Source organism: Tauraco erythrolophus, chromosome 22 (genome assembly GCF_009769465.1).
Source record: "Tauraco erythrolophus isolate bTauEry1 chromosome 22, bTauEry1.pri, whole genome shotgun sequence".
Taxonomy (NCBI): domain Eukaryota; kingdom Metazoa; phylum Chordata; class Aves; order Musophagiformes; family Musophagidae; genus Tauraco; species Tauraco erythrolophus.
In genome coordinates, this window is record NC_141486.1 from 8,936,428 (window position 1) to 8,955,618 (window position 19,191).

Consider the following 19,191-nt stretch of genomic DNA (forward strand, 5'->3'; position numbering starts at 1 on the left):
CGATGCTGTGCACCTTCCTGAATGCAGTTGGGATGTTTTTGGTCATTCTGGGTGTTGGAAATGAGCTTTGCAGCCTTGGCCATGCAGTGTGGTGAGATGCCCTGGTATCCTGATGGCAGCTGGGACAGCCAGCCCGGAGGGTTTGTCCTGGGTATCATTGCAGACATCAGACTATCTAATGTGTGGCTGTCTTTGATCTGAATAATACCACTCTTCAGGGAAAATAATGGATCAAGTGGCAAAAGAGTACAGCTGTGATACATTGTCCAGACAAGGCTAAATGAAGCTGTTGTGCAGACATTTGCTTTGGGCACTGCTGGGGTTTTGCTGAGTTGGGTGGTTCATCTTTCTGACAGTGTTTTGCTCCAAGTAGCAAGTCAAAATTCAAAATAATTTAAGTGTTTAAAGTTGGGTCTGGTTATTCCACTTTTGGAGACACCATCTCTCCTGACATGAGCAAGACCACATTAGGAAGTTAATGAGACATATCACTTGCATTACTTAATCAATGTTCCAAAGACCTGAACATCTGGAGGTAAACCAGACCCAACTTTGGTGTGGGGAGTGCTGGATATGAGACAAGTGCTCCCCATTAACTAGTTCAATGTCTGCAGCAGCGAGAGCCTCAGTTGGGATATCAGTCTAATGGGATGTGGTTGAGGAGGGCTCTTAAGGAAAGAAGCCTTTTGCTTTGTGTCACTAGTCGAAATGCCCATGCAGCTTGCTCTGAGGCATCCCCGGGTGCTGCCCTGTCCAAAGGAGAGGGACAGGGATGACGAATGGGGCACTGTTGTGGCTGCAGCCTATGCCTGGCCAGGATGGAAGACTTGCCTGGGCCTGGGCTGTTACCCAGGAGGGGCACTTGGCTTCCTGAAGTGGATTTTCCTGCATCTCTGCCCCGTGCCACCTGCCTTCACCCTGGGCAGGGTTAGATGCTGTGCACAAACCCTGCCAGGGTCCAACCTGCCCACAGCACCAACAGTTCGTGAGTGGCAAAGCACTGTGATGGGATGCTGCTCTGCCTCACTTTTTCCTGCCGAGGCATGGCTGTGGGTTTACCTGTTATCCCAGCTAGTGTGACTTTACATGTGGTTGTTTTGCATGGTGTATGTAAAAGCTTGGGGAAGCTTACTCAAGTATTTGCTTCAAAACAACCTTTTGGATCAACCAACTTATGCAAACATTTCCATTCTTTTTTCTTAAATGCGATGGCAGCTTCTTGATTTAAAGCCTTTCTCTCAGATCATGAATTTCTTGTCTAACGCCTAGTCTTTGGGATGTGCTTGAATGATGGAGATTGGGTGAAGACATCCAGAAAATATAACTACTATAGTTAATAAGGTAATATATTCTCCATTCTACCCTCATGCAGACAGCTGATCAGCTGTTCCTCTCTGCATTGAATTAGTGTCTCTGACCAGCAGAACAATGTTCTAGCTTTGAAGTTGGTATTAACATTGTATTTGCAGATGCATTGAAAACATATTTCATCTGATTTTAAGATTGTGATGAATGATGTTTGTGAGGTAGGCTAAAAATTACTTGGATCTATGCAAGTGACAGTCTTTATTGCCTGCTAATTCTCGTTTTCTCCTTTTCTCTTTACAGCTGAACCTGCAGACCTCTTGAAGGTGTTAGATTTTCATAATTTACCTGATGGTATAACAAAAACAACAGGGTTTTGCACAAGCAGAAGATCTTCAAAAGAAGCAGATGTTGCTTATAGGGTAACAAAAGATGCTCAGCTTAGTGCACCGACAAAGCAGCTGTATCCTGGTGAGTCCGCAGCTTTTCGTTTGTCACATGGAAATATCTGATCCTTGTCTTAGATTCTGCAGGCACATATAGGGCACTGCATAATTCCTTCATTTCAGAGGGTGTTTGCATGCTACCTTGGCAGGGAGTGATTCTGCTGTTTCAGGGAGCTTAAACAACATTGCAGTAAGTTGTTGTTCTATCATTGCGTTTGCACGTGGTGATGGGTTGCACTACAGAAGATATGGCCCATGTCTACATCTGTTCTCTGCTATATTAGAAAGTTTCTACTGTCTCATTATCACACAGTGACATCCAGCTGGGGAGAGAGACTTGGAAGATGCAAAGAAACACCGACCGTGTTTTGTTCTGTGTTTGTGGAGTGCCAAGCACAGTAGGGTCTTATTCTGCGGCTGTGGTGTCCCATAACACAAATAATCACCATATAAAAATAACACTGTCCCACAAGAACAGATGTCTCAAGGAAAGTTGTTTGAAGAAATTGGAGGCTCATTAGAGAGAGCCACTAAGATGCAGGAGTTCACAAAACCCTTGAAGAGCATGCGGGCTACTGACCATTTTATTTGCCACTGAAGATGTACTGGAATTTACTAATTTTTCAGGTCAAGGAATAATTGCTACTGTAGAGTAAAATGTGCTTGTAAAAAGACTGGATGCACGGATCCAAACTACTTGCTGCCTGAGAGCTGCAGTCTTGAACATGTAGTCACCATCAGAAGTCTGCCTTCCAAAGCCGCACCGGAGCGCTGCTGTATTACCTGGGGGAGTGCGGGGATGTAGGACTTCCTTGGCTTGGTGAGAAAAGTGCCTTTGCTGAGGAAGTTTAGCAATGAGGCAGAAAGACCCTGTGTGTAACTTGTCCGTGAAGCAGTAGATGGCTTGAGCAGAGCAGATACACGTGTTCTCCTTTGGTGTTTGTGAGAGAATTAATGATACAAAATGCATTAGCTAAATCAGAGGTAATGTGGCATGCCACTACCAATGCTTTAATTAACATACTGTATCTATTAGACTCAGCCTGTCAATGGCTTAAATTAGGGCTCCGAGGCTGGACTGCTGATGTGCATGCATCCTCTGCTCCTGCATTTCCTTCATTGCACGTGTTATCACTAAGGTTATTTTCAGACTTCGTTATTATCCTGCTGTGACAATAAGCAGGTGAATTATATTTAATCCGTGGTGAGCAGGAGCATACCTTGTCTTGCATATGAACTGAGAGCCTGACATGAGGGTGAGAGCAGCTGTGCCTGGGCTGTGGGCTGGTAGCCCACCATCACATGGTCAATCCTTAGTGAAGGAGATGCTCAGTTTTGCCTAAAACCCTGTTCCAATGTCTGCAGAAGTGTGGAACAGATTTTGTTATGTATTTGTTGTTATTGGTGCCCAGGGCAGGACAGTCCTTTCTGACTATACATAGTACCATCATGTGCCCAACTGCACCCCTCTGCCAGGCTGTGCCTTCATGTCCCAGAGGATTGTGCCTGTGGATATGGGGAATAATTATCCCAGGGACAGACTGCATGGACCCTGCAGTGGCCCCTGAGTCCATTCATCTGTTCCAAGGCCACGATCAGCTCAACCTAACCAGTGCATGTTTAACCACTTTCATGTAATCTCTTTCCATGTATCTAAAATGACTCAGTTTTGGCCCAACTGGTATCTTCAATCTCAGAAGTGCTTGAAGGAAATGCTTCCAGTTTGGAATATACAACTGTAGAGGATTTGAGAGCTTTCCAGCAGTTTCTGTAGCTGCTGTGAAATCTTGCCTGGTTGCCTTTGTGTTATGGAAGTCAGCAAACAGCAGTGACCCCAAGATATTAAAAACAAGGATGGAGTATTCTGGCTATTTAACGTAGCAAGGAGACTGGATGACACTGCTTCTGTCAAAGGTTAACCCAACAAGACAGCATGCAGAGCTGCATCATGGTCACAGAGAGCTCGGCATTGTAGGAGGCTTTCTTGCTTTTGTCCCGTGTTGCTACTTGTACATCCTCTTTGAGTTCTTGGCTTGCATTTACTGTCTTCCTTAACTGAGAAGATCTGGATGGTGTTTCCTTGATGTCATCCAGCAACTTTTCAATCACTTCATCATCTGGACAACCATGGGATGTTCGAAGCAGCTCAGTCCCTCTTGGGAGACTTCCAAAGTCATTGAGTCTTCTCTGCTGCTTGCTAAGGAAATAGGAAAAGAAGAGTACAGTGAAGAACCCCCAGTGTTTTTCATCACATCAATAGATGTTTTCTCAGTACTAGATGTGACTTCAGCTCACACCACCAAATGAATGAGGGGAGATGAAGTTAAAGAAATTGCAGTGCAATGTACTGGGGAAATGTGGTTTTAATGATTTCACATTAACAGATGGGTGGGTTGTAGCATAACTTTCCCTCTCTGCTATAGAGCACCCTAGGCAAATGTACACTGCGCATAATATTTTGTGCTAATTAGAAGTTGGTGCTTTTCTAGGATGGTAATTTTATGGGCTTTGCATTCTGCTTCCACAGCCAGCTAAGCAAAATATATATATGTAAAAGCTTGTCTGTTTTTTTTTTCCCAAGCCCACAAGAGTGAGAAAATCTGCTGAGATGCTCTTTGTCCTTGCTCCCTAAATAAGTTCTGCTTCCCAGCAAAACTGTGCTCTTCCAGCAGAGGCAAGAAAGGCAAAGTTTTCAGTGGCAGCCAGCAAAATGTCATTTGCATTCTTCTAGCAAACTCTGTATTCTCCACACTGCTTGTGGGTGTCTGCATATATATTTAAGAGCTCAGAAATCTCTGTAATAGCTTGAACAGCCATCTCGGAGGAAAACAAGCCATTCCAAAATTGAGAGTTCCCCAGATGCAGAAAAAGGCCAGAAGTTGATGACACCATTGGAGAGCTGTTTTCCTTTGAAAAGTGGCTCTAGCAATGACACCATCTCACACAACAGCTCTGCTTTGTGCTTGTGTCAGGAACTGGATCAGCTCATTGTTTTGGCTGATTTTTTTACTGTTAAGCAGCTAAAGCTTTCCTGTCCTCCTCAGATCAGCAGCAGGGCTCTTTATTTTAGGCTGTGTTTGGATACACCTGCAGGATCAGGGTTAAGAAGAGGTCCCAGCTGTCCCTATTTTGAAGACCAAGAGATGGCACAAGAGCCTTTAATCCCTGGTCATGGTGCTCAGGAAAGAAGAAACTCAGCCTGACCCTACTGGTGGGACATCCCACAGATGCAGTTGGCTCAAGTGAAGCTGATGGCATCGGCGCATGGGGTGGAGGGATCTTTGCCCACCCTGAACATCCTCTGCTTTTTCCATGACTCTATGTGCAGAATTGGGATCTTAACCCTTTGCTGCCTTGCAGGAGGCTGCATGTAGTGAATTTGAAAGGACTTGGCCATGGAGTAGGAGGGTGATGCTGAGCCAAACTCGGCATCGGTGCAGTGCTGTTAAGCGAAGAGATGGATGTGCAACATCTCTCAGCGTGAGCTCATTTGAAGAAGTGAATTGAATATAAGGGCTTAATCCCAAACCCGTTGTCGGAGGGGTGTCTCCATTGTCTTTAAGGAGATTTGGGTCAATTTCTATGTGCTTCATATATTTATTGTGATATATTTATTAGTATTGCTGTCTATGTGGATGTGTTTTCATACATCATTCAATAGCCTGGGTCATTTCTAGCTATGACAGTGAAGGCATTGTTATTTTGCCAGGACAGCAGAGCAGTAACAGAGTAATGTCAGCTATAATTCATCCATTATGGTTATTTGGGTTGAGAAACTCACATCACCATGGAGACATTTTAATAATAATGAAAAAAAAAATTAAAAGCAGCTTTTTAATGAGTTGGCAGCTTGTCCAAGTTGAAAGGTACTGTATTGTGGATTCATAATGAAATTTTGGACATGAACTATTTTACATAAAAGACCCAAAACTGTAGCCTGTAATTGGAACCAGGAAGGCGTATGGTCTTGATTCAGCACTACAGGAGGATTTGTATACAGCAGGAGAGAGATAAAGCTCCGTGCATCCTACGGGAGGGACAATAATCGGATGCCTGCCTCTGCCAAATATCTGGGTCTGTGTCCTAGGGGGAAATCAGGCCGTAATCATGGCATTTAATTACTGCCTGCGAGTCCTCTATTCAGAACACTGCTTTATGCTTTTTTCTAAATATTATTTAACTAAGGTGAGGGATATTAACTTGGTGCAAACAGTGTGTGTCTCTGTAGGTATCCTCAGGTGTCCCCCTCGGTGTCCTCTGTTTGCACAAGCTGTTTGTAGCCATGCTTGTGCCTCCACTGCTGCCCGGCGGTGCAGCCCCATGCCAGGCAGCTAAATGCATTTTAAACACTGGTTTGTTAATAAAAGTTAAAGCAGCTCCCAGGCAGAAGAGGAGAAGGTGGTGAGCTCATGGCCTCTTTGCCTTTGAACTTGCTAGGTTTGCGGTTGGAAGAATTTCCCATTCCCATGTTCCTGGTCCCTTCCCTGGGTCAAAGTCCCTTGTGCAGCCCTGGGATACCATCTCAGAAAAGCCTAAAGGGGTGAAGGAAAATCTGTTTGAAGCTTATGGGCACTGAGCTGGATGTTTTTTGTGGTTTATATGACCACGGTTCTGCAGTTTAAAAATGACCCATTGTGTTACTCCCTTCCCTGCATACCACCGGCTGCCACACACGGAGACAGTCCCAGCACACACACCGTGGTGCCCACGGCGGGGCTGCCCCACTTAACTCTGCCCTGCTGTGGTTTAAGATTTCTCAAGCAGATACCCAGCTGTACAATGCAATCCTTGTTTTTTTTTTCTGAAAGCCTGGACCTTAAAGGAAAGAGACCCTGCAAGTCTCATGCTGCTGAAATGCAGCATCTGAGGAGGTTGTGCCCTGTGGGTACCCTCTGTTTCAATAGGTCCCATCTCCAATAATAATTTGATCAAGAAAGCTCCTTTTACTAATGCTTCTGGTGTTTTTAAGATGTCCTGTTGGAGGTGTGCAGCCAGGTTTTTCAGTTTGGGCTCATCTTTCCAGTCTGAATGGCAGAGAAAACCCAAACGGAGGAGTTGTACCTTGCACAGGGTGTGACTTGATGCCCACATTGACTTGGAACTTGCCATTTATTCATCTGGCCTTGCAAGGGATTGACCCTTCCCCTGTGCAGAGCGTTGCCTCTGTCTTCATTGTACCTGCTCTGTAATTTAATGGCTTTAATCCTCCAAACCTTGCAAAAATAGACAGGAATCACCTGAGATCAGACAGTGGCTTTCCTGAGTGAAGAAAAAGCTAGGAAATCCGTTAGATGCTTTTTAACGTGCAGACAAATTAGTGTCTCCTACTGATTGCCAAATTTATTTCTGTTTTCAGATATTTTGTCTGTGCCAACCCTGAAAGCCAAAGCCACAGAATGCTCTGTTCTCATCTGGAATAGACAAAACCTGACGTAACTTCCCTGTTCCCTTAAATAAAACCCTTGAATATTGTGTCTGCCTAACTGGCATGGGATGCTTAATTTCCTCTGTCCCTCTGACATCTTAAGTTAATTTGATGACCTCACAATATATGAAATGGAAAGTTTTTGCCTCCTCCTAAAAAGCTCTAGGGAAGACGAAGGACGGGTTAGGTGCAGATAATATAGATTTAAACCAACAGCTTTTTTTAAAACCTCTGTTTCACCAGCACTATGGTCTCACCCCAAAACAGTAGACCCCTTGCCATCCTTTGCTTGCAAGTTCAAATGTGGGGTGGCTTTTGGCTCTGTGATAGATTGCAATAAGGGCTGGAAAAAGGCTTTCTGATCATAAGCAAATGATCCTCAGATGTTCAGTTCTGCTTTTGAGTTTTCAAAGTGCTGTTAGAGCAGGTAGCCCCTGGGGACGCTGCTTTACACTGGCTTTGCTGATAGACTACTTTGGGTTGCAGCCCATCCCAACTCCATATTGCAGTGGGCTTTGGGGAGAGCCAGATCTTCACCTGACAACTAAGAGACGGCTCAACATAAATTTTTAGGGTTGATGTGCGTACATCTGGAGGGATAAGCCGGTGGTCTCCCCGTGGGTCCTTAGACAACAGGACTGTTTCTGTAGGGATTAATTTTCAAGGAAACCTAACTAACCTCTTTGCTTTTCCACTTCAGCTTCCCCATTCCCAGAGGACTTCTCCATTCTAACCACTGTAAAAGCGAAGAAAGGAGGTCAGTCCTTCTTGATCTCAATTTACAATGAGCAAGGGATCCAGCAAATTGGTGTGGAGATGGGTAGATCTCCTGTATTCCTGTATGAAGACCATACAGGAAAGCCAGGCCCAGAAGACTATCCTCTCTTTAGAGGCATTAACCTAGCAGATGGCAAGTAAGTGAAATTTTGTGCACGAAGGAACAAACAGTACATTGTTTATATCAATACCAGCATGTTGAATGTTGTGTAAAATAGGAGTCATGTATATATAAATGTATATACACACCTTTGACTACTGGCAAGTGTCCCGTTCTCAAACTTTGCCCTTTGGTGAATAAATACTGCGTATATAAGAAGTGTGAATTCCATACCAGTCAGTGCAAATTGTCTGATGCTTGTGGAGATAGGAGCACTGTTGACTTCTGCTGCAAAGGACCTTAAGAAATCAGTTTGTCTTATAAAATCCACACTGAGTCTTTTGCAGGACATAAAGAGGGTGGAAAGGGGGATAGCCAGGGTATCATTGGTATGAGTTTTTTTCCTCTGCCTCTTCTTGAAGCCAAAACTGATGCTTTTCTACCTGTTTCGGAGGGATGAGAAGTGAATGTGGCATCATCTGTCAATACAGCCTTTCTGTTTCAAATGGAATCTTTAGGGTCTGCCCAAGGGTGATTTTCATGTGTTTGCAGGTGATGGCTGGCATGAAGGTTTGCAGAACATCAGTTTATGAAAGCTTCATTGTTACACAATCGTTAGCTTGTTCTTGAAAGCCCAAGGCTCTGTTTAATGGATTTGTGGACTGTGTTCTTCTAGGTGGCACAGAGTAGCTATCAGTGTGCAGAAGAAAAATGTCACCTTGATCTTGGACTGTAAAAAGAAGATAACCAAGTTCTTGGACCGAAGTGACCATCCTATCATTGACGTCAATGGCATCATTGTATTTGGAACAAGGATATTGGATGAGGAAGTCTTTGAGGTGAGTCATGACAATGAACAGCTCTGGAGATATTCCACAAAGATGGTGAGCTGAGTTCTGGTTGACAAGGTATTTACAACTCATTTTTGAAACCCGTATTGGATTTTTGCATAAAAGAACGCTGTTGTATGTAACTTAATTTTTTAAAAGCTTTTATTTCAACAAGGTAAATACTTTCTGTAATAACGATGAAATCAGTGGGCCAGATGACCTGTTGGAGTGAGCTGCTCTGGTTTCACACCCTTGCTGGGGTTCTAGACCAGCCTCTGCACTGGGATTTTGTAGGTCTGTAGCTCTTGTGCTCTCAGCTTGTTTAGCATGGGAAGAGCTTGCAGGGTTTTCATTCATCCCTCTTATGACTTAAAGTTGCAGGGACAGTAAATCAAGGTTGAGAAAAGCAGCTCTGGCAAGTCACAGTTCACTCTGGAGCTGTAGGAATCAGTTCTTTTCCCATGCTTTGGCCGTTGATTCTTGGTTTCTTGCACCATGACATAAGGGGACTCTCCTTGGCAGCCTGTTTGGCAGCCCTGTCACCTCCCACACAGCGACTGTTTTTAAAAAGCAAACCAAAATCGTGATGGGTGGAACGTTCCCATGAGCTCCTCTGATTTAAGCAGAGAGATAGAGGGTTATTTATAGACAAGGTACATATGGTAGAAGTTCTTCCTGTAGTTTAGCAGCTACTTTAATGTATTCATTTGACTAGCAATCTCAACTTCTGTGGTCTGCTGCACTTCTGAGGCTTTTGTGTGTACAAGAGGCTTGTCTCTGATCTTTCTTGCAAGCTAGAATTGCTTCCCTGAAAATCAGCGCCAGTGCAACAGAGTGTAAACTAAGACCTATTGACTCCTCTATCTCCTTATTTTTATTGCATTTATGCGGAGGAAGGGCTGTATCACGTGGGCCTCCCAACCTAGCAAAGGGATAGGGAATGTCTCCTATCGATGGATAATTAGAGCTGTAGTGAAGCCAACTCTCGTCTGCATTCCGCTGTTTCTCGGAAGGAAGGTTCCGGTCTGTTTAACATTACCAACATCTGGGAGCTGGTCTGCTGTAAACAGAGCAAGAATGCATGGACTGAAGGTTGCTGCCAAAATCCCAGACACAGAGTTAGAGCTGAATCTCTAAATTGTATTAAATTAATAGACATTCCCTGGGAAGTTTAAGAATTAAAATGCAAAGTAAAAGCTGGGTTTAACGGGCACTGGAGTGTCCTTCAAGTGTTGGATGTTCTGCCAAAAATTTCAGCAATCTCACAAGATGCTGTACATTAAGTGGAGGTGTTAGATAAAGTGGTGAGCTTTTCTGGGGAGCTGCTGGGATCTAGGAGATCTGCTTAAAGAAGCGGGTGGTCTCACATCAAAGCTGGACAAGAAACCTGCACTTTAGACTACTTTGTTTTGCAAAGTAACACAGTTTTCATAATTGCCTCTGAAGCTTGAGATGTTCCCAGGTGGCTTTTAGTGCTCACCTGGATTCAGGACTGCTGATTCCTCTGCCAGGCAAAGGAACGCACGTTTATGGGTGGCAATGCTCTCCCAGCTCTGCTGGTAGCCCTTTCCATGGGAGTGGGCACCAGTTCTCTTGCTGAAAACTACTTATCTAGGGGTGCAAGCTCAGAAGGCTTGTGGAACATCTCTGATCTTAGGAGATGGGATGAAACCAGAGCCTCCACTGGAGCCTCAGAACAATGGGAAATGCGTGTAAACTGTTCAAATTATATGTTCCTGGAAAGCTGATAACTTTGGGACTGAACACAGAACGATGAGATGAAGCTGCTGCTGTCCTGCAGGCAACTGCTCTGCACACCTCAGCTGCTCCCCAGTGTTTGCTGCACCCCTGGAGTTGCCTGGCTCTTATGTGTTTGTTGCTTTAGCTGGAAACGAAAATAACTCAGTTGGGAGTGGGATGGATGGCCGTGCTGGAGAGGGCTCAGACTGTTCTTCAGCATGTATCTCTAAGTTTTCAGCCAGAGCTCTAAGTAATTGGAATTTATATTGTCCTTGTCAGGACTGAAATCAAATAAAACCCTGAATGCTTTTTGTTTTGGTTTGAAAGTTGTACTTATTTAAGCTCCAGGTCTAGCTGGGGTCACAAGTGAAGCAGCTTGGCCATGTTCATCAGTCAAGCACCCGGATGGGGACTTCCCTGCTCGTACTCCGCTGCAGAAAAAGCCTGGCAGGAAAGGTTAGAGGAGTTTCAAAACGTTTCTCTCTAGCACAGCATTCTTCCAGTGGAAAAACGACTTCCCCTCATTAAAATTCAATTAGTTGGGAGGCTCTGTGGATCTCTGTGTGGCTGGGGGAATGCTGGGCAGGTTTGGAACGGGGCCAGACCTGGAGCCCAGGTTGTTACAAGTTCAGTTTTGTGCTGAGCTGTTGTTCAAAACAGAAGTTTACAAATGTCAGGACAGGCGCTCGCGCCGGGGTTGGGAAGTGGCGGCCGGCTTCAAGCTGCGGCCGAGGATGCTGTTGTGAGACAGCAAAGGGCCCTTTTGCAGAAAGAGGAGAGAAGGAGAAAAGAAATAGCCCATGGAGAAGGATAAACACTTTCTTTCTGCTCACAGGCTGTAGTAAACAGTGTTCCTGTGGCTGCAGCAGCACTGGAAGGAAGTCAGAAGACATGGGAATGTATCTCATTTTTTAGAGGGATTAACTGTTTCTTTTGATGTGCTTTTTTTAAACATACATTAGAAACCTCTGATGGTTAGGCGTAGGAATAGGGAGAGGGTGAAGTTTGGGAAAGTCCCTTTTGCAGAAAGCAAAACATCTTCTGCCCAAACCCAGGGAGACCTTCCAAAACACCATGGTGATGCGATGGCCCCACTCCTGCCTCCGCTCTGCGGTGATGCACTGCAGGAGCTGCCCGTTTGGTGCTGTGGGCTGTTATGGGAGTCACTTTTTTGTGCAGGATCCCACCAGTCCTTGTGTGGATAACGAGAAACTGGAAGCGTGAGCCCATCTCTGCTGGTAGCACGTTGATCCCAGGGCTGAGCTGTCAGCTGTTGTGCTGAGCCCTGGTAGCCTGTGCCTGGTGGAAGAGCTGAGAGTAAGTTGAGCAGTTCAGACCAATGTGTTGCTTGCTTGAGGGTTTACTTGGCCATTATACACGTGCTTCTGTTGTGTATTGTACCCATCAACCACGGCTGGGGGCTATCTGGGTGCTCTCTGGGCTTTCATCTGAGATTGTCTTTGGAAGATGCTTCTGCCAAGGAATTTCTGCTCCATGCACAACTCACCACTCCTTCCATCAGGGCGAGCAATCAGGCTGAATATGGTCTCTCTCCCAACCAAAGCCTGAGAAAGCTTTGACATGTTTAGCCAAAGTAGTGTGCAACGCATTTAATCTGTTTGACCACCGTGTCCCAGGACCATCTGGATGGCACCTCCCCATGGGTTGGCTTTTCCAACCTGCTGTTTGCTGTGGTGATCTGGTAGAAAAGCAGTTCAGCTGGCTCTGGGCTGAAGTTCTGTTTTAGCAAATGTGGGTTGAAACAAGGCTCAGGTCCTGGCTCAGTAAGGTCACTGGTGCTGTGCTTCAGTTCCTGGAAGCAGCTGTAATACAGCAGGGAACTGAGAAATCCCATAACCCACAGCTGGAGGATCTTTATGCGTGGAAAGTACTGCACGTTGTATGTGTCAGGTAAATGTTATTGTCCCTGGGAGGGATAAGGTGAACTTTGCAATGGTATTTTGAAGCATCTCCTGTATTCCCATAGAAGTTTGGTTTCTGGGATAGCACGTGTCCCAGTCCTGTTTCACTACTCAGTGTTATTCTGTAGACCAGCAATTCACAGCCATGGGCTGATGAACAAAATGAAACTTGTCCAGACCTTGCCAAATTACCAGATATGTGATATCTTCCATATTTCTGCTGAAAATCCCATTTTGTCTCCCGATCTGTCAGGAAGAGGCTATTGTGTGAGGCTGCTGTGCCTCTGCTGTACAGCACCTGGCAGGCAGAGCTAGCATTGGCATCGTTAAAACTGTAATGTGGACATTGCTTAAAAAAAGAGTAGATTTTGGTAAAGACTGAGAATATCCTGGGAACAAGTGAATACACTTGATGTAAATTATTTTTGGTTCATCTGTTTAAAATTTTGCGGGATTGTCCTACAAGGTAACTGGTGTCTTGACTCTCTAGAAATAATGTTTTGGAGTAGTGATTGCAAGTTTGGTTTGCTGTTTTAGATTAAATTAGTTTTCCCATGAGTGGAAAAGCTCAGTGCTTGTGTATGTTGCTTTTTAAGGTTTGTCTCTTACTGTTGGCTCCTCTGGAGACAAGAGAAGCTTATTTTATTGAGCTGAGCACCATTACTGTGTCTCATTGGTCTAGTTGGTACTGTAAAGCCAAGAGGGTTTCCCCTAATCCTACTAAAGGTGCAAAGCGAGAGGGTCTCGGGCACCTTTGGGCATCGTTCTGCCAAGGCAGTGAAACTGTGAAGGGCTGACAGAGTATTTGCTGTTAACTTATGCCAAAGCTTGTCTTGGGATGAGCTACGGTGTGCTGCTGGGCTTTGGATGATGCTGAAAGGATGGTGCTTTTTGTTCTCTTTTCTCCTTTGTGCGTTTGAAGACCACTAGTGAAATCAAGACATCAGAAATGGAGGGAAGGCAATTTGTGCTGGGGTGAGCCAGAAAGCCTGGGCAAGATGCCAGAGGTGCTCTTAGGGCTGTTGAATGTTTCAAGGCGCGACAAGACAAAGCAGAATAGACGCTTCAATGCTCTTAGCCGAGACATTGGGGCTGTTCAGGTGCTGTATTGCTCTTGGGCTGAAATGCCAACTCTTTTCATCTTCTGCCTTGTTTACACTTAAAAAACAATTATCACTGTGGTTGATAATCCCAGATTTCATTTCACTATCGTCAAGGTTTTCTCCCTCCTTTCCCCTGCTCTTGGCTCTAGCATTTCCAGCTCTGGAAAATGCTCTTATTTTTAAAGTTTCTCTATTTTTCTCAGACATCTCTGTGGTTATAAGATTGGATCAACAGCTTTTGCTTTAGTAAACAATGTACAAATGAAAATAGGGTTCTTATTTATATAGGTGTGTGTTGTGGTGGTTTTTTGATGTTTGAGGATGGAGAGATTCAGGGCTCCCCTTCTGCAGGCAGATCTGCTGTTAATGTGTCAAACAGCCTCTATCTACTACTGCAGAATAGCTGAGCCGCTGGTACAACAGGCTTTGGGGAAAGCCAGATTGGTGGAAACCACAATATTTGCAGGCTTTCTCAGCTCATGGGTGCAAATGTACAGTGGGAGCCTCAACTGAGTTGCATCTAGACCCAAGCTTGCCTCGGCACAGCTCTCGTCACTGTTCCTGTTTGCCCGAGGCTCTTGTGCACGTGTAAACAGAGCGGGTGCAAGGTACGGAGCACAAGGGAATGTTTGTTTATTTGCTTACAGGAGAAGCAAGAATGTCCCAAAAATCCTCAAACTAGAAGCACCTTAATGGCTGCGCTGAGCTCAGTGAGGCTTCTCATGAGCGTGGTGTTGAACCCATCATGTTCTGTGGGATCTGGGCTTAGTCCAGAGGGTCAGGAAGGACCTGGGCAGAGCTCATGCTTAGTAAGTTTTTGTTAACCTTTAAAAAGCCCTTTTTTTGTAAATTAATAAGGATTTTTTACTGATGTGAATTTCTCTGAGATGCACCACAGATAGATGCTCCTGTGTATTTTTCCCTACCTCGGCAGGCTGCTGAAAGAAGCTAATTTGCAGTTCTGGCTGCCTGGATTCCTGGCCCTGCCAAATCTGATTTCACCTCTTTTGCTGTAGAGCCTTTCAGGGAGTGCGAAGAGTCCATGTTTTACACCATCAGCATATACCATGGTGTGAGATGATGGAAAATAAAATGTTCCGAGCCAGCATTAGGGCTCTTTATTGAAGATGTCTGTAGCTTTCCCCAGTCTCCTAATAATTTTCCATTTAGTTGCTGGTTTTCTCGTCACTACTTCTGCTTTTGTTTTTTCTAAGGCATCCTCTTTAGCAAAGTGGTGCACTTGAGACATATGGATTAAATCACAGAACTAGAAGAGTAATGCTGCCTAGAAAACGTCTACAGTTATGGAAGGTTATACCTCTGGATGGGTTTGCAATTAACAGTGAGATATTTTTTTGTGCCGGAGTCCAAGCGATGCAGTCAGCCTAATCAAACCCCAAACGTGATATTTGGCTCCTGTTGGCGAGGTCTCACATGCAGCATCATCTTACACAGGTGTCCAGGGACGTCATCTGGTTTTATCAGTGTCTGTACCGAGGGAGGGGCAGGACCACATCCAGAATAAGAATTGCAGAACAGCCTGTGAAAGTTATTCCGTGCTTCAGGTGGTTTCCTTTGAATCCTGAACTGGCACAATTTCACCTGACCTCTGTCTGTCAGGTGCCAGGGAGGAAAGTGAGGATTTGGGTGGGAACATGGGATTAATTGTTTGCCTGCCCTTTGCTCAAACTTTTGTTTTTATTTAGATTTGCTGGGTAATTGGCAGTTTGGCCATCTGGACTGCAGTCAAGCTTTGTGACTGGGTCAGGGTTGCCTGTAATGATGTAGCCTTATTAGTCATGATTACAAAATGCATATTTAAAAAAAGTTTCTAACTTTTTTGATTTTGAGGATGGGTTTTTTTGGCCAGTGATAAATTCTATTTCATAAACTGTATTGGTGTGTGTAGGTAATTCCTGCAGTTTGCTGCTATCGAATGCCTTCAGGCCTCCAGTAGCATACAGTGCTTGGGGAGATGTGCTTTATTGATCAAAAAGAACATGAGTGTCCTCTGCTCTCGTGAGACCCCCCCTGCAGTGCTGCATTCAGCTCTGGGACTCACAACATCAGAAGGACATGGAGCTGTTGGAGCAGGTCCAGAGGAGGCCACAAAGATGGTCCGAGGGCTGGAGCACCTCTCCTATGGAGACAGGCTGAGAGAGTTGTGGTTCTTCACCCTGGAGAAGAGAAGGCTCTGGGGACACCTTCTAGCAGCCTTCCAGTACATAAAGGGGCTACAAGAAAGCTGGAGAGGGGCTTTTGACAAGGGTGTGTAGTGATAGGACAAGGGGCAATGGCTTTAAACTGAAAGAGGGGAGATTTAGATGAGATAGAAGGAAGAAATTCTTTGCTGTGAGGGTGGTGAGGCACTGGAACAGGCTGCCCAGAGAAGCTGTGGCTACCCCATCCCTGGAAGTGTTCAAGGCCAGATTGGATGAGGCTTTGAGCAACCTGGTGTAGTGGAAGGTGTCCCTGCCCATGGCAGGGGGGTTGGAACTTGGATGTTCTTGAAGGTCCCTTCCAACCCAAACCATTCCATGATTTTATTGATGTTCAGTAGTCATGCAGTGCATCATTTACCTTTTAATATGACCAAGTTAGGCATCAGCCTAGGAAACTGCATGGTGTTTATTGGTGTTTGCAGTTTGTCCAGAGCCAAGCCCCAGTAATAGCCATGTACCATGACTCCAGGGGCTACCAAAGTGGGAAATAAACAAGAGTTTGTTATTAAGGTTCAAATAGCTGGTTTTTGGAGCCTGATGGTTACTTTACTAGGTACTTCTGCAGGCTGGTTGGTTTTGGATGAGCTTTTGCTGTTTTAGAGGCTGTGGACAAGGATGCTGAGTGGGAAGTAGGGGAGAACTGTCAATGGGAGGGACATTAAGCAATGCCATGTGGGGATCTACTACTGTCATCTTGGGCCATGGCATGGAGAGGACAGGTTGTTGCCTAACTTTGTGGGCCTGGGGTACCTCCTGTGGGGTGGAGTAACCAGTTGAAACTGCTAATGAGGCAAACTTGAGAGGTCTCTGAAAGGCAAAGCTCATCCTTCAAAACAATTTCCATCCACGGCAGGGGTGTTGTGGGGTTTGGGGAGCAGAGTTGTGTCTGCTTGTTCCTGACATTCACCTGGCAGAGTTTTATATTTAAATGCTGGCAGGCAGCAACCCAGGCAGGCTCGTTATACGTGATGGATGCGGTTGGGTGTAGTGTCATTACTCTTTCGGCTGACAGCTTCGGTTGTCGTTCGCTTCCCCCCTTGGATAGCGGGAGGGAGGAGGAGGAGGGGGCTCGACTTCTTCCATGGAAACTCTGAGGTGCAGAAGGCCGATTGCTCAGCCCAGACAGGGTGATGTAATGCTGGAAACCTGCTCTTCTCCAGTGACATCATGCCAAGGCTTACAGTGGTGGTGTGGACATGAACGTCTGCTGGGAGCAGGACAGGACCTCAGGAGCAGAAAAGGGACCTTTAGTGTGTTAGAAAAGCACTGAAGAGGAGAGCAAATGGATGTGTTTGGGAAAGATGATTTTCTTCAGCTTGAGCGTGGGGAAAAAAGCCAGTACTCCTTCTATTGTGGAGAAGCTTCCAGCTGAACTTTACTGGCAGTGTCACTCTGCAATATGTAAAAGCAATCACTGCAAGGGGAGAGCAATAGCGTGTCCCCAGCCCAAACCGTGCGTGATTCCCCTCGCCTGCTAATTTGGGAACCTTGTTCTCTGTGGGAGGCGACACACCAATTAGTCTTATTTGCATAAAAGTGAATTTCTGGAACAGAAGCCCGTGGCCAGGAAAAAAAGTCTCTTCTGCATACAAAAATCCCGATTGTTCTGCATTGCTGCAGCAATTGTTTTAGGAAGCACAGGCTTGTCTGAGCCAAACTCATGGCAGAGCTGCTGCCTTGAGGAAGAGGATGGTGAGCGCTGAGCTCTACAGCAAGGTGGGTTTGCGTCCTCCTCAACCTGGCAGTGCTCAATTTTTGATGTTTCTTTTGAAATTTAAGGCGTTATTGCTATTGCCCTGCCTTCGCAAGACAGTGCTTGGAGTCTGCTGTTTCTCTAAGCTGGGTTTGTACGCACAAACCTGTCGTTGCAGTGAGGACAGAGCAAACCCAGCAGAGAAAAGACCATCTGAACTTAGAAGCCTCTTAGTTGACTTTGTGTTCCACCCATTCCCTTGTCATTTAGGTACGAACAAATGAAACACATGTTCCTTACACATGGTGAGGCCTTTTTATTTTTTTTTTTGAGGCAGTCTGGGCTGCTTGCCAAAGCCCAAAGGAAAATCCAAGCCCAATCCAGACATCCCCAGTGTGCAGGTGTACTACTTGCTTTGACAGAGCTGAGCGGGATCGAATGTATATGTTCACAATAAATACATCACCCTGGGGAGGGGAGCTGGAAGAGGGTATTCCTAATGAGTTGTGCAGAATATTGGATGGGACTTGTGTATTTGTGTGTATGTGTGTTTTCTATTCCCTCCAAGAACACCGAAAAAAGTCTCTAACCGTGGGCTCATTGTTCTGCACACGTAGCCACATACTGGCTGTGGTTCAGGAGGTCAAGTCTGCTTGAACAAACAGTGCTTTGGCCACTGAAGTGAAATGTGTGGGGAGATGAGAGAATTTGTGGTGAATATTACTTTTGTGCACTGTTCTCTGCTCTGGAATGTCTGCAAACATAGCAAGGTTTTCCTGAGGCTTTGATGCCTTGCGTAAGCAAATTTATCTGCAAATGATGTTTACCCTCTTCCCGCTTGCTGCTCAGAGTTCTGACATCTGAGCTGTGATGCTCAGCTACTGCTGGTCATGCTGCATCCGTTCCTGCTCCTGAATGGGTTTTGTTCAGATAATCACGTTTCTGGGCTGAACTTCACATCGTCTCTTTGGACCATAGAGCGTACAAACCCAGCTCCTTTTCTTGGGATGAGAAGCTTGGGTAGTGCCTAATTAGCTTTGTTACAGGAGCTATGTGGGATTTAGTGTTCAAACACAAGACTTTCTTTGAATGCTGAATTTGAGGTGGGAGGTGCTGCACAGAAGTTCTCTTGCAGGAATAAAGAACCCAAACTATTTTCCATGGACAGTTAGCAGTGTTGAAACATAAAAAGTTCAAAGTGTGTGAATGTTGACAAAGGAGATAGTCCAGTTTCCTGGAGAAAGAGGGAGAAAGGTGTATGGGTGAGAGATGTTACACCTATGCATGCACAGTAGCTCAGCTGTCTGTTTTCAGCTCTTTCCTGAGCTGCACTGGCCAAATTTGCAGCGATGGTGGGAAATAGCAATAGGGATTTGCACAAAAGATTTCCTTCCCGGGTGGTCCCAGCAGATGTGTCCTGCTCAGTGCTCCATGGTTTGGTGATTGTCGCCAGCCAAATGCAGGAAAATTTTCCCAACCAAAATTTGGTGTTAAGTTAAATTCTGAGCGTGTCAACAGATATCTCCATGGCAAAGTGTATAATCCCACTTACATCTGAGATAACTGTGGCAGCCAGGTTTATTTTTCCCCTATTCCCTTTATTCCATAAAACCTGGATTCTGTATTTA

The 19,191-nt window shown here is 45.3% G+C and overlaps 1 protein-coding gene across 3 annotated transcripts in view; it reads left to right on the forward strand.

Annotated features, from left to right (window-relative positions):
• Positions 1-19,191, forward strand: part of COL5A1 (collagen type V alpha 1 chain) — a 155,077-nt gene that overhangs the window by 35,632 nt on the left and 100,254 nt on the right. For all 3 annotated transcript variants that reach the window (XM_086624974.1, XM_086624975.1, XM_086624977.1), the window contains exons 2-4: positions 1,609-1,776; positions 7,877-8,090; positions 8,730-8,892. In XM_086624974.1, coding sequence (XP_086481100.1) covers positions 1,609-1,776; positions 7,877-8,090; positions 8,730-8,892 — 545 coding nt within the window. The remainder of the gene's footprint in view (positions 1-1,608; positions 1,777-7,876; positions 8,091-8,729; positions 8,893-19,191) is intronic.